Genomic DNA, 16,301 nt, shown 5'->3' with positions numbered 1-16,301 from the left:
ACCCCTAAACCCCTTGAGATAAGCCGCTAAAAAGAAATACGTGTCTAATATTTTTTGATGCTCTACAACATATCCAAAGCCCATCCAAATCGGTGAGGGACACTTCCGACCGTTCCCGTCAGTGAAAAAAAATGGTAGCGCAATGATTAAAAAAGCATTTTAACGAGAAAAATGTTAAATTTTACAATACAATCGATAAAATTTGGAGAATAAATTTTTTTTCACGTGCACGCTATGAAAGTCGAAGTTTTTTTCTTCAATTTTGTAAGGTCCACTTTAAATTAGCGCCGTTTGTAGTAAAATCTTCGCAGAGAAACGAGCCTCGAAGCATTCAAAAGCTGAGAATTCAAGCTTTAACATGCTTTTTTAAATATCACTTTGCGATTATTTTTCACAAAGATATGTAACTTTGAATTTGGTGCTTTTATAACTGATTTCAAGTGGCCCATTTTTTTACGGGTGAGTGTAGGGGGAGTCCGGGAGACTTGACCATAGAGGAGAATTGAACCACTTCAAATATCTCGTTCAAATTTTGCGCCAAGAACGCCGTTGCCAAGCCGCGACATACGTGTCATCCGCCACTACTATGTCACGTGATAACATGGCGCTCGGCAGCTCATTTCGGCTGTGAATGAGACAAACGTGTTTTAACGTGCTCAAAGTGAAAAAAAAATTTTTGTTTAGTTTGTCGCCATACTTTTATATATCACGGTTTGTAAAAATATTATACGTTATTTACAGCATATAATATTGTAATTTGAGATAGTGTTAAGATTTTTAACCTATCATTTTTATTTTTTCTGTAAAACTGTATTAAAATCAAGATAGTACCGGGGGAGATTTGAACCACCCGAAGTGGGGAGAGATGACCAGTGTGAGTCAACTATCCCGGCCAGTGGCTCAACTGTCCCCTCTTTTGCCTATAAAGATTTCTATTATTCTAATTTTAACTTTTTCTTTAATTCTCAAGGGCAAGATGCCATTTGGATACAAATCGAAAAAGGGTGCTACCCGACGACATAAATTCAGTAAGGAGGCGTTGAAGAATGCGTTAGAAGACATTGGAAAAGGCATGTCTATAAGAAAAGCTGCAATCAAATACGATATAAATAGAACTACGTTAAGTAGATATGTGACGGACGGAACCAAATTGAAAAAGATGGAAGCTAAAGGAAGTCAATACAAAGGTGCTCAAATTTTTACGCTACAAGAAGAAAAATCACTAGTCGATTACTTGTTAACTTGCAGTAAAATGAACTATGGTCTGACTAGAAAGGCCGCCATGATGTTCGCATGCGAATATGCACAGGCTAATTTGAAAAAGTTCCCAGAAAGCTGGTTGCAAAACAAGTCTGTAGGGAAAGACTGGTTTCGTGGCTTCTTAAAAAGGAATCCTGGGATAAGCTTGAGGACACCAGAGGCAACAAGTCTCTCTAGAGCTACCAGTTTTAACAGAAAAAATGTTGGCAATTTTTTTGAAAATTTGAAAGAGGTGAGAGAAAAGTTTAAATTCGAGCCACAAAATATTTATAATTGTGACGAAACAGGATGCACACTACGGTGCAACGGTGTCCCAAGGTGTTAGCCAGCAAACGAGATCGTCAGGTTGGACAAGTGACTTCAGCTGATAGAGGTACTCTTGTAACAGTTTGTTTTGCTGTTAATGCAATTGGTAATGTCATACCACCATTTTTTATATTTCCACGGGTAAAATATAACGAATCTTTTGTGGACAATGGTCCAGAAGGATCAGACGGTGATGCATATCCATCTGGCTGGATGACAGTTAAGAGTTTCCTTAAATTTATGAAACATTTTGTAAAATATTCTTGTGTCTCTAGAGAAAACCCTACGCTCTTGATTTTAGACAACCACGAAAGTCACGTGAGTATTGAGGGTATTAATTTTGCAAAAGAAAATGGAATAACACTGTTAACTCTTCCACCTCACTGTAGCAACAAACTTCAACCACTAGATATTGCTGTCTATTCCTCATTCAAGACAAGATACAATATTGTCATGAGTAACTGGATGTTGTCCAACCCCGGAAAAACAGTCACAATTTACAATATCCCTGGTTTTGTAAGAGACGTAGTGTCACAAGCTTTTAGTCGAGCTAATATCATGAGTGGCTTTAGAAAGTCAGGAATACACCCGTTTAATCCTGAAATATTCGGTGATGAAGACTTCTTGTGCTCTGCAGTCACAGACAGAGAAATAGCCGTTGAACAAGGCCCACCTATTCGTTCGCCAGCTTCGCCATCTATTCTAGGAATGGTTACAGAAACTGCCGAGACAAACAGGGATCCATGTGCGTCATCTTTTCCAACCACTTCTACAGCAGAAGGACATGTATCTGCTAGGTCACCAATTCCATCGACTTCTACAGCAGACGGCCAAGATGCACCTAAAAGTTTCACCACGCCAGAAATGATCAAACCATATCCTAAAGCTGCGCCAAGAAAATCTACACGGCGTGGTCGTCAGCTTGGAAAAACTAAAATATTAACAAAATCGCCGGAAAAAAATGATCAAGAAAAACACGAAACACTTAAAACACAAGAAGAACCAAAGAGAAAGAAACCAAAGAAATCTCAGAAAATAAATGAATCAAAGTAGCAAGCGATTAAAAGAAAAATTCTTTAGTTAAGGGCTACTGAGACAGAAGTTTAAATGTTTGAACTGTTTAATTTTTGACTATTTTAGTTTATAAATGATCTCAAATGATTATTTTTAGTTACTTTAAATTGACAAGTTTTATTTCTGTTTTTAAAATTGAGGTTTTATTTTTTGTTTTTAAAATTAATTAAAACCATGTAAAGGCATAGATGTTCAGTTCAATGTTTTTTTTTATTTTTTTTTTATTAATTTTGTTCTCAAAAGTCAATTAAACATTAGAAATGTGATTTTAAGTCAAAATTTGTGAGTTTTTAATAAACTAAAGTCTAAATATGTTTTTATAATTTTTTTCCATGAGTTTATGGGATATGGTCAAATCTCCCTACACCCACGGTCATGTCTCCCGCCCTTTGAGGAGAGATGAACCAAATCTCGGTTTTTTTTTAAATTTAATATATCATTTACGTTTATAAACGTATTGAAATAATTAATCCACAAATTGTAGCCATATAATAAAGCTTTACTTTGACATAAAAAACAAATCGATAGATCAATTACACTAAATTTTATGGACCTTTAAGTAAAACGTGGTTCAACTCTTCCGGACTCCCCCTATATATTTATGAAAATAACGTGTTATTTACTAAAGTTTCGTGAATATAACATAGCCCAGTCAATGAGTAGGTTCGAGGTTGCAAAAGGTCAAGAATTGTTTATACTTGGCAATTTGGTTCATTTTGGGGTCCTAATAAAAATCCTAAGTTTGCGACCTCGGCAAGCTGCCGCTCGCGCCGCCATTTTGAAAAAATGGCGCCATACTCTGGTTTTTCACGAATATCTCGTTTTCACTGCAATTTAGAGCAAAAGTGTTTGTTACAAAGTTGTAGAGCATACAATTTTCTATAACTTTTGTTTCGAACACTTTTTTCTCAGATAAATAGTTAACGAGTTATAGCAGAGGAAAGCGGAGAGCTTTTTTGCAATTTGTGAAAATAATGGATTTTCTCTGGATTTGAAAGATTAATTATTATCGTTATTATATTATTATTATTATATCATTATATATGTAAGTACGTATAATATATCATTAAATGACGTAAAACCACTTAAATTGGTTTGGCTGTTGCTTGAACATTTTTATATAACACAGGATTTTTGAGAATTTTTTTAGATTTTTCCGACGCAATTTCTTTTTATTTTGGAAAGGTACTTTGAAAAAATTTGCAAAAATTCTCAAAAATTCTGTTGTATATAAAAATGTTTAAGCAACAGCCTACGGTGGACTGACGTCTGCTTTTAATTATTTCAATATTTAAAAAAAAACTCGAAAAAACCTCGAAAAAATTAGAAGCAATCGCCGGCCCACTTTGGGTCTAGGTTTAAAAATTTTGATATCTGACACAGGATTTTTGAAAATTTGTTCATATTTTTAAATTGTGGCCATCGATATGTCAATTTAAAAAATTACAACTAAATCAATTTTATAAAAAAAAATCTGAGTGCTTTTTAGAGTTGGAACAATAACATAAAAAATCGCCGACCAAATCCGAGAGGTCGAAGGTCAAACCCAGGTCGATTTGGCATGGAATGCCCCATATATATACGGTAAACTAATAATATCTAGATAATATTTAAATCTTACCACCACTGTTATTAGATTCTGACTTCTCTAAGGTCTGGATCTCCATTTTACGGTGTAATTTCGTTGTAGTAGTTGACGTAGTAGTAAACGTTCCTGCATAACAAATATCACGTATTTATTAGTTCAGCAAATAATCTTATGCAAATGCATAATAAAGAGAAAACATTTGAGTAAATTGTAATGTAAATCCAAAAACCGAACCTAAGTGGTAGTAGCTTTATTTCTCCTTAACAAAATTATATCACAAAATTGCGTTACCTAACTCAACCTAAGTGATATGTTATTCCAAAAAAATATATAAAATTTTTAAATTGCGCCAATTACAAAGAGAATATAATATTGCTTTAAAAAATAATTGTTGTGCAACTATTTAAAAAAAATAAAACCTAAGTGGTGCATATCTCTGTTCTCCCATTCAAGGGTCTTCCTATTCCAACCCAAGTAATAGATTTAATTCTTTTTAACAAAATTATAATATTACAAAGAATCATTTTATTAAGAATTAAAAAGGTGGCAGTATAAAATAAAAATATTTAATTAAAATAAAATAAATAAATTTTTTTTGTAAAAGAACTTGGCGCTGCCTTTATACTTCCATCGCATTCTTCCCTAAATTATTTTTATTGTTTTTTATTCAAAACTTTGAGTAGGGGAGACCGGAGCAAACTCGACATCGGGGCAAACTTGACACTAGGCTTTTTGCCAATTTAAATCTATCGTAGAAACTTGCCTATCCTACTGTAAATGCGTCTTTATGTGCCAGTATTATCGACGGAATTTGGTGACATTTTAACGCGACATAAGCGTTTTTGATAGTGAAAAGTAATTTTTCTGATCTCTCGAAAATTTCTACTCATTTATCGAGCTTTACTTTTGCGAATCTACCGGTAAGTGATTTTGATGGGAAATTCGATGCTTTATACGAATCCGATAATAGTTTTTGCATATTTTCAAAAATTATATATTTTTGGAGTAACAAAAGTAAAAAACTACGTTCGGGGCAAAGTCGACACGCCGTTTTATTGGCTCCCAATAATAAACGATGCTTGTGATGCAGCTATATGGCCCATGACAAATGTGTGCGCACGTGTAATCGCGAATTTACTTGCATAAATTGTTTTTCAGACATGAGTTTAGATGAAAATAATTGAATGTTCAACAATTTTTGTTCTCTTTATTTCCAATGATTGTTTTACTTAATTCCAAATTTTTGTACTTTCTAAATACACGATAAACAAATGTATATTTAGTTTCAGACAATAAAAAATAAGTTTCAGATCAAATTGTGTCGATCAAGCAAAGTGTCGAGTTTGCCCCGGCATTTTTCAATTCGAAAATTTGTCTTCGCGTCACTTTCCTTTCCTGGGGGCAAAACTAAGCGACGTACAGCAAAATTTCCTTAAGCAATTTTGTACCTAAAGGAACGCTCTTTAAATGTGTACCATTAAATTTGCTTGAAAATTTTAATTAATTGTTGAAAATTGCCTTTGAAAAAATTGTGTCGAGTTTGCCCCGGTCTCCTCTACTTTATTACAAGAAAAATTTATTTATTTTATTTTAATTAAATATTTTTATTGGGAGCACTAAGATATGTTACACTTGGGTTTTATTTTTTTAAAGTAGTTGCACAGCAATTATTTTTCAAAGCAATATATATATATTCTCTTTGTAATTGACGCAATTTAAAGATTTCATATATATTTTTTTAAATAACATCACTTAGGCTGACAAGGAACTACCACAACTGTCCGGCTCCGATTTGAATTTCCTTTAAGTATGTTGTTAAACACACAAATCGAAAATACACGTATTTTTTTATAGGCGCTCTAATTCATTTTTAGGAGGTGAAACACCCCTTCGAAAAAAATCGGTTTTTCTCTTTCGGGCCGAATATCTCCAAAACTATAAGAGATAAAAAAATGTTTCCAAAATGGAAATTAAATGGCTTCAAAAGTACTTTGAAATAATGACAAAATAACTTTTTTATTTCTTTTATTTTTAAATATACCCCCGCCATCAATACATTTTTTTCAAAAATTTAAAAATTTTTTATCACCAAATAAAAGGTTATTTTTTTACGAATTCAACCATATATAATAGAGTTATGTTACGATAAACCATTTTCAAGAATTAATTACAAACGCCTCCGTATATACGCTATCCATGCTCATCCGTACTATGTGCGTAAGTAATTATTGTCGAAACAATAAGATATATAAAAAATGTTGTAAGTAAAATTTTTATAGTTTTCTATATGCTTTATAATTGTATATATGTATATAATATATATCTAGGTTTTCTAAAAATGTAATAATTTTTAAAATACCCTCAATACGACTTCTACCTCATTGTAATCGTTCTTCCCATCGCCTTAACTGACGTTCAGATGAAACTTCTAATTTATTTTGTATTACTATTAGAGAACGATTCTTTTTCTCGCCGTAATTTCTTTCATCAGTGCCCCAATTTCGCCAATACTCAACAGCTCGTCTTTTATAAGAACTGTCAAAATCTGCATTATTATTTGAACGTTGAGGATGAGAATTTAAATTATAATTAATAATATTGTAAAAAATGAATTACTATTTACTTATTTAAAAATTAATAATTAGTAAAAAATAATTATTAATGTTTTCAATAATGAATATTTAGTCTCAAGTAAATTACTTATTTTAAAAATTATTAATTGGTTTAATATAATTTAATTATTGCATAATTTCATAAAGGGGCTAGCGAACAAAGCTCGTTCTTAATGCTTATAATTATATATTACAAGCGACGAATATACATATATATTCCAATTTAAAACTGCGAGCCGATAAATGTCGGACTAAAACACAGCTATCGTTGGAACATTAAAAACCCTTCCCTCCCCGTAATTAAATCGGCGCGATTTAATTATCTAAAAACTGTAAAGAAATTATTCCGAAAAATATTACCTCAGCCAGGATTCGAACCTGGAAATTCCCTCATTCCGTGTAGGGCGTCGTACCAATTCGATCACAGAGGCATGTGATAATATTTATCGCAATAACCGGTTAATAAATGTAAGACGCAACATGTCGCCCGCGTAAATATTCGCTAGCCCCTTTATGAAATTATTTATATTATGCGAACATGACAAACTAATTGTTTAATTATTGCAGTTAAACGTGGTTTAAAGAAACAATTATGTTAATGTTATACATTCTATATGTTTGTCATGTTCGCATAATATAAATAATATATATATTTTTTTTTTACCTGAGACTGATTATTCATTATTGAAAAAATTAGTAATTATTTTTCACTAATTATTAATTTTCAAATAAGTAGTAATTCATTTTTGACAAACTCTATTAATTATTTTAATAAAGAATTTACTTCTACTAATTATCAATTTGCAAAAAAATTAATTCATTTTCGCCCAAATACTAATTTTCACGTAAATAGAAATTTTTCTCTGATGAATTACCAATTTCTTGAGTAATGCGTAAAATTCACTTCTACCTAAATGTTATTAATTGTTACGTAATTAGTATTTTGCTTCCTCATAGAGGAAGCTTTGTTTTCATAAACTTTGTATATGGACCTTTGATCGCATATAAAACTAGATCTAATCAACCAAATGTGTGTATAATGAATTATATATGAAATAGGGTGTTGTGCCGTTGCCTTGAATTGGAGATCAGGGTCGGCACCGAGTTCTTGAGATCCGCCGAATTGGAGGGAAAGAACAACACTCGCGTGATTTTGGTTGTAAATGCGTTTAATTATAAAGGATAGATCTTGGGTACACGTGGTTTATTTCACTTACTTTCCCTGACTTGCGGGTTACAATTACACTAACGTTACGTTGTCTCGCGGTACGCACTCGGTTCTTAGACTGCCCGCCGTTCCTTGGAAGGGCGGGCTTTTTATCGCCTCGGCGTTGCTGACTTAGCAGTCAGCGGTTTTGACTTCGCGATCAAAGTCCTAGCGGGCTGGTGATATCCCGAATGACCATATATGGTCATTACCGCGACGCGTGCTGGCTTTCGCGTCATCGGTCCTCGTCGCTAGGGTCGGATTACCAAGTAATCCGGCCCTCGGTGTTGCCAGGTGCCATACTTTATCGCGAATACGTTGTGCGCTCACAACATCCCTTCCCCCGCGGAAAAAGAAAAACTGAGGTATTCGAAGTTTTTCGTTATTTATTTATTTGTGTTTTTTCTTTTTCCTGAGAGGTTACAATCTAATTTTCTTATATGCTAATATGTATGCTGTGGTTTCCCCTTTTAAATTCTTAATGATTCCCTTTTTTCTTTATTACATAAATAATTACAAGTATAATGCTTACTACGACTACCATTATAGTCGCGGAACCTACAGGATATACAATATTCTTATTTGAAAAAACGCTGGGTTGGTTATTTTCCACTTCTTTTTTAATTTCATCTAGACTTAAACTTAATTTTATTAATTCCGACAGATCTTTGATTACTGGTTCTAACTTTATTTCTTTTTCGGAATCTAATTTGTTGTCTAAGGTTATACTTTTTTCTATGGTATTAGTTACATTGAATTCTGGTAAATACATTTGTACATGTTTAGTATAAATTCGGTTTTTTGTTTTTAAAATTATATCTGGTGTAGTTATTTTACAATTATCGCGTAATGTTATTTTTCCGGTTTTTTCAATTTTAATTTTATTTTCTGGCATCTCATTACACTGAATTATTATTCCCGATATTTTTGGAGTGGAATATAACCATGTTTGAGGTTCGGCTAATGTTATCCAAAATGTTACGTTTGAGATGATGTGGCGTTGTCCACGATTTTCTATGTATCTAGGCGCTTTTACATAAAGCTGCACCTCGCTTGGTGCATTCGCAGTTACAAAATACACGGGAAAATTTTGATCGCATATAAATTTAGTAGTTTCTCGCGTACATTTATTTAATTCGCTTTCCTTTAATATTATATAATTATGATTTTCTCGGTTTATTTCTAATAGCGTGTGTGAGGGTTCTAGTAATGTGAATACATTATAGTCGTTGTGTATTGGTACGGGTGTAATTTTTATAATTTCGTATATCGAGTATGCTACTATTGGAAACGCGAGGATAGTATACACGTTTGAATTGTCGTAGTACGCGCTTACGTCTACGTATTTTTGGATAGTGTTCCAAATCCCTGTCTGAATTTTAAATAGAAAGTTTAATCCTCTGGTTAAATGTGCGGTTGCTTCCTTTAATTCTACGATTATGTTTTCTATGGGAAGTACGCGTGTAAGTAAAATGTTATTTTTTGTATATGTTAAATAGTCTGTAATATCGTTTATGTCTGTCGTGAGGTCAGCTAGGATAGCGGTTATCAATAGTATTTGTTCGTCTATTTCCTCTCGATGTATGAATTGGTCGTGCAGTTTCCTTGTAACGTTTGCCAGTAAATTTTCGTTGTATGATAGCGTTCGCTCTAATTTTTCCATGTGGCCTAATGTGGCGTTGATGATCTTCAGCTGGTTCTTTGCTGCGTGCTGTAGCGTTTGTTGCTGGTTATCAAGCATTTGTATTTGTTTGTTGATTGTTTTTGCATCTTCAGCATCCATGGTACCAAATAAAGTTTTACTTATTTCTCCGATGGCATTTATTAAACCTCGCTTAATTACGGGTGACTTGTAAATTGTTTGTAGATGGTCTAGGGCGCGTGTCGTTTTATCGTTTTCTCTCCTAGTGGTCCGGAGAGCAATCTGACAAGTATTTTTGACGTCTCCAATTGCATAACTGCAGAGTTCTTCTGTATTCCCTAGGTATCTTTGAAGCTGTTGATGTCTGATTTTTAATGCGGTTACTTCTATGCTTATCGCTAATTTCCACGTTGCCTTTGTTTGCTGTAGGTGTCCGATTCTCTCGAAATAGATACCTGGTTCGTTGATAAATTGCGTCACTTCGTATGGTGGTATCGGTGGTGCTCCTGTTGCGAGGTGCTTATAGAGGATGATCAACGTTATCCTGTAATAGGAATACTTATCTTTACTTTTGCTGACCAGGGCAGTTCGCGGGCTGCTACTTTTATATTGCTTGACGAGTCGCTTCAGTCTGAGTCCGTTACTGTTCTCGTGCAGTCTCAGTGTGCGTTTTGAATTTGTTTTCATGCCTCCCCTCGAGCATTTTGTGCCGGTTCGGGCCGTGGCAAATCCCGAGGAGCTTCGGCCTGGTGAGGAGGAGGAAGAAACTACCCCTCCAGTTTTGGATATACCAGAACCAGCGGTTCTTGATTATGCGTTTACCCTATCTCCGGGTCGTGGTCGCTTTCTTGCACTGGTGCGAGAACAGATGGTTGCGCTTGGCCGACCTCTGCCCGCTCATTTGGCCGATGCTCGAGTTTTTCTCGGGCGGGGTCAGGGTCTGGCCATGCGCGAGGTGGGCCGTGGACGAGCCCTTGGCGATGATCCCTTGCTTTCGTACCTGCGCTCTTTGGCTATTGGCCTCTCTCGTGGCGATCGGCTTATGGCCGCCGTACGGTATCAGATGGCAGGTCGGGGGCATGGTGCTCCCTTTCGTGATTAATGTAAGTGTTGTGTGTTTTAGCCGATTTGATAGGTGCTTTATGTTTCGATGCTTTCGCTTTTCTTGGTCTAGTTTTCAATAAACGCTTTTAAACGATTGGCGTAGACGCGTAATGTCTTTCGTTTGATCTTTATTGTATAATTTACGTCGCTGTGTTTCTCGACAATTACGTACGGCCCAATCCATTGGAACTCGAGTTTTTTCGATCGTCCGCGTCGTACTGTCTCGTCGTGTAATAGTACTTTGTCACCTATTCTAAATGTTTCTTTGTTAATCTTTTTGTCGAATTGCTGTTTCGCCTTGCTTAATTTTGTGCTGGCGTAGATGTTCGGTCGAACTTGGCCCACTGGCCCCTGAGAACGTACGGCTCCGGTGGCGAAATCTGTTGCGTCCGTCGCCGCGCTCAGCTTATCTTCTTTTAAATAAAATACATTGCAAATTTTTTCTAATGTTTTTCGCTCTTTACTACTTAAATGCTCAGTTTGCAATTGCGCGTGTAACTTGTTGACTTGCGCTGAAATGGATTCGCGTTTTTCGGTCGCGTGTAACGTGAGTAAGTCTGTGTCAGTCACCGGTGCCTCTTCTAGGGTTACCTGCGGCGTGACTATTTCGACGGGCTTCTCCGTTACGTTTACTACGCTTATTGGACAGCGAAAATCCATCGGTTTTACCGTGCAACTTCCGATAAAGGACTCCAGAAATAGGTTGTACACTTTTTACAATACCTATCCTATTTCGATCTGCAGCTATCGTTTGTATGATTGTTTTACCGCGGGGCAATAGAATTAGCGTTTTACACGTTTGGAGCTTAAAGTTTGCAATACCAATTTTCAATCGATTTTCGGCGTGGTTGGGAACGGCTCGATGTTTTTTCAGAAAATCGATTCCTAGAATGCCTTCGTAGTCCATCGGGAAATCGTCTCGTACTACGTACATCGTATGCCGTAGTGTTTCCTTGCCTACGAGTATTGTGGCTCGTATTTTTCCGAGGGTGTATAATTGATGTCCAGTTACGCCGGTTAGCGCTATTTTCTTTTCTTGTATTTTAGTCTTATCTTTTAATATTCCTATCTTTATGAAGGTGATGGCGGCTCCGGAATCAAGCAAAAAGTTTAATTTTCCTTTAGTTGCTTCTCGCATCGGGAGTGTTACGAGATCGAGATTATAATTTTTATTAGTTTTGCTCGTCATTTAAGTAACTTTATACTCACGCGCGCGTCGCGTCTTATGCTTGCTCGGTCTCTCTTCCTCTTCACTGCTACTGCTGCTGCCGCTGCTGCTGCTATTCGATATTTCATCGTCCTTGTCTGACGTATTCTTAACCGCTTTGGCTGTTGTATATACCTGTGGTTTTTTATTTCCATCAGTTGTAGATCGGCGTGTTCTTTCCTTTTCAGGTCGGCCGTTTAGCTGCCACAATCTTCTCGTTTATGCCCTTCCTTCTTGCAATAATTGCAATATTGTTCGACGGTATTTATTCCGCTGGGCTTTTCTGCTCTCGGGAGAGAATATCTGTTTTCGTACCGGCTCGTACGGCATTCTTGTCCAATATGGCCTGGCTTTCTGCATTTATTGCATTCAACACCAACGCTTCGAGCTTGTCGCGTTTGCTCCTGACCGTTTTTGTTTCGGTCGGTATTATATGTCGCTCGCGGAGGAGGTCCCTTCAATTTCTCCTCTGACGTGGCGCCCAAAATTGCTGCTGTGAGATTAGCATAATTCCGTGATCGCACGATAGTTTGAATGTCAACTCGGAGTCCTAGCTGGAAATTTTCTAGCGCTAGCTCCTGTATCGTATCTAATATTGCTTTTCTTTGTTCTGAAGACTGTTCACGGCCTTCGATCATTGATTGATATAGCTCCATTGATAATTTGTCTACACGGAGTCCGTATTCTTTCGCGCTGTCGCCTGGCTTTTGCCGGAGCATATTAAATTCTCTCTGAATGTGCGAGGTGCTTCGCTTTGCTAAATAGCACATTTCTATTTCCTGCTTCAATTGAGTGAAAGAGTGTATGTCTCGCGTTTGGAAATCGTACATTGCCTTTCCCGTTAATTTTGTGCAAAGTATTGCTTTTAATAATGATTTTTCCTCTGCGGGGTTAATTTCGTTTATCGCATAGGTGCTTGCGTTTAAGAATTTTTGTACTTGACTACGCGAAGTTCCGTCGATTTCCGGAATCATAGCGCAAGCTTCCTTTAATTTAATGTACGTATTTACGGGATCGTGTTGGTTTCTGACGTCTTCCAACGTTCGTCCGTAAGTTATGTCGAGAGGACCTTGGCTGCGTACGCGGCGACCTATTTCGTCGGGGCGATTGTAATTTGCGGCTTCTAGCCTGCTTACGCGGTCCTGCATATCGCGCATTGCGCGAAGAAGTTCGACAGAACGATCGAATTCCGCGGCCTCTGTACGGTTCATGCGATCCTGCATGTCGCGCATCATGTTCAGGAGCACATGTCGTTGAGCACGAAGTCCTGTGCTCCTGGACCTGCTCGCGCCGGCTCAGGGGCTCGGCGGTGGTCAATTTCGGATGGTCGCCCGTTTACCGAGGGTCTGAGTCGCTCTATTTCCGCGTTGACCGGCTCGGGTGTTATATCTTCGCGTGGTGCAATGGCCGGGGCGGCTCGTTGCTGGCTCATTTTGTTGGCCCGGGGGGTATAATCCTCTTCTGTCGGATCGAATACGTCGCTGTCGTAAGAGGTTAGGGAGAATTCTCCTCGATGAGAGATTCTGCTATTCGTACTATTTGCGACGTCAGAGTGTGCGTCTGTTTGTGTCGGGGTCAGTCTACCGTCGCGCGTCGCCGTTAATGCAATTATTATTGTTATTTTCCCGCGCTAAACTTGCGTCTAATTCATCGAACGAAAATTCTCGCTCTACAATGACGTTCGGGTGCAGTTCCAGCACCGGCGTGCTATCGTCAGTAAATTGCGAGTCTAAATTCCGTCGCACGCGGTCCAATGCTTCGCTATCGGTATGTCTATTGACGCGTACGGGGTTTTGCGAGTTATATTCAATCGCGAGCCGTGCTGGCTCACTGTGTAGGAACGACGCGTTTCGGACGGGGCGGAAAGTAGGAAGATATTGAGACTTCTATCGGGTGCTCCGAGGGGGGAGCGGGGCGGGGGGCGGACTCGAGGGCGAGGGAGTCCTAAAAAAGGGGGGAGGGATCAGGGTTTCGGCGTGCGCTCCGAGGGGGAACGGAGCGGGGGGGGGGGTAGGACTCGAGGGCGAGGGGTCCTAGGAAAGGGGGGGATCAGGGTTTCGGCGAGCGCGTCGGGACATGTTCAATAAACAAATGTCATCTCGCGTCGATGTTCGGCCAATAGTATTTATAAACAGATATCATTTCACACTTCAGATGCGAGCGAGCGCCTGTGACAGGCGGCTATAATTTATGACCTGCGACTAGCATAACGCCGATGTCCTTTTCTCTCGAAAAAGGCTGAAAGTAATAAAATCAAGCCCGTCTTCTTGTTCGCGTTCTCTCTCTCGCTCGCAGTCTCTCTCTCTCGCTTCCATCATCCGTTCGCGTTATCTCTCCTTCGCGCGCGTCTTCTCGTTCGCGTTCTCTCTTATTCGCATATCTTCGTTCGCGTTCTTTTTCTCTCTCGCTCTCATTCCACTTCGCGTTTCTTTCCTTTATAATAAATAATTGGGAGAAATAAAAGATAATAAACTTTTTATTATATAAACATTAATTTATTTCTCATGTGTCGCATTGTATACAATATTGTCTAAAGCATAAGCTAATAATTCGCAATCAATAATCGAATTTTTATAAAAACGTCGCGCAAGATTCTAGCTGCATCACATTTATCGGTTATACAATTTCTTCGTAAAATGGTTACAAATTGATTAAATTTCACATTTATTTTATTTGTATTTTGATACAGCTTGAAATATTCATGTTCGACGCAGTGCTCGAGTTCGAATAAGAAAAGTACGGTCGATGATTTCATATACATGGAATTATTATGTAACGTAAGTTTAACAACATTCGCATCGCGTATTTTTACGAGTTCTATAACCAGATCTCGAATCGACATTGATGAAGATGCGGTTGACTGCAGGAATCGTTCGATATCCGCACGTCTTTCAATTAGCGCTGTCCACGTCGTATGAGCCAACACCATCTGATTTCCTCGATTATCACCGAGAAGTAGTTCCACAAAGGACACAGGTCCCACGCTGATTCCAATATCCAGATATTTGTAAGCTGTTGATGTCAATGCGTATCGTCTGCCTAGTATACGAACCGCGCAACGCTCCAACGAAATGCTGTAGAAAAAATAATACGATTACTTTCAAAATAATACAATTTGCAAAAAGATATAAAAATATATAGCTCTATAAATTAAACAAAACTTACTTGTTTTCACACGTTGGAGTTTCAACATCGGGAATCGGTACGTAATAATTCATACGTCTACTGCCACTGTTGCCGCAGTTGCTTTCTTCAACGGAATACATCTTTTCTCTCGGTTATGAGAAGCGGACCGTTCGCACAAGCAGCCGATACGAGACTAGTCGTATAAAATTAATCGAGTATACGCGACAGCACCCACTATAACTCTTCCAAAACTATAATGAAAGGGGGGGGATTAATGTTTTTGTAACGCGCAATCAGAGCTCTGAAATTTAGGAGAGGGGACTAAGGTAGGATTTTTTTCTGTATTAAGACGTATATTTCCCCATCCCCCCTCCGCATGACATCAACCGCGAAACATGTTCAGACATGTTCGTCTAAAACTGATACCCCCCCTCGAAGCTCTCGAGTTAGAATTCGTCACGTATACCTATTTATTCTTTAATTTTGTACACTATCGACTAAAGGGGAAAGGAAATTAAACATTGTAAAATTTATATTTTTTTATTTAAAAAAAATTACATCTCTCTGGCGTCGCGACCACCAGTTAAATATTTTTAATACATTTTGCAATGCGCAATTCTTAACATGTTTTCCACATCGCACAGTATTAGTAACATCTAGATTATTTAAAGATTCGACATCTTCGTAATCCGCATCCAAAGTCTCGATGGTTAAGTTTTTTCTCGCGTAATTCTCGAGCAGATCCACCAGCCATTCTCGTTTTTGGCATCCCTTGACGTACACGAGAGTTGGCATCTCGTCATCGTCATCCTCTTGCTCACCGAGCACGGCCGATGTAATTAAACGTTTCACCATGCTGTACGGCACGTTTCCGTCTTCCCATCGTAATCCATGGTGATTGCGAATCAACCAGAAAGCACATGACTTGTCGAATTTTGTAAGGAGACTCCACGGCATGGGGCATGTAAAGATGTGATGCGCCAGAACGGCCCCGTTTCTCAGCACCGCTACCTCCTTTACGACAAATTTCATCCCGACGATGAATCCTTGCAGATCGACGAACGTTGGCGCGATCATGATGCAACGAAGGAACGATCCGTACTGTATCACATCGCGATACATCTGTCTCTCTTATATCGAAATTTTTACCGACATTACAATTTACGTGAGTTTGC

The 16,301-nt window shown here is 37.9% G+C and overlaps 2 protein-coding genes across 2 annotated transcripts in view; one reads left to right on the top strand and one right to left on the bottom strand.

Moving 5' to 3' along the window:
- LOC139777755 (uncharacterized) overlaps positions 1-16,301 on the bottom strand; it is a 185,653-nt gene that overhangs the window by 96,062 nt on the left and 73,290 nt on the right. Inside the window, exon 4 of the mRNA XM_071715356.1 lies at positions 4,262-4,354. Coding sequence (XP_071571457.1) covers positions 4,262-4,354 — 93 coding nt within the window. The remainder of the gene's footprint in view (positions 1-4,261; positions 4,355-16,301) is intronic.
- Positions 1,311-3,834, top strand: LOC139777768 (uncharacterized). Its single transcript, XM_071715368.1, has one exon. The coding sequence runs from the start codon at positions 1,549-1,551 to the stop codon at positions 2,617-2,619; it is 1,071 nt and encodes a 356-aa protein (XP_071571469.1). The 5' UTR covers positions 1,311-1,548; the 3' UTR covers positions 2,620-3,834.

This window comes from Temnothorax nylanderi, unplaced genomic scaffold, assembly GCF_030848795.1.
Source record: "Temnothorax nylanderi isolate EJ_2023f unplaced genomic scaffold, tnyl_v1.0 TNYL_tig0161_pilon, whole genome shotgun sequence".
Classification (NCBI taxonomy): Eukaryota; Metazoa; Arthropoda; class Insecta; order Hymenoptera; family Formicidae; genus Temnothorax; species Temnothorax nylanderi.
Note: the sequence above shows the minus strand (reverse complement) of the source record. Positions and strands in the feature narration are given on the sequence as shown.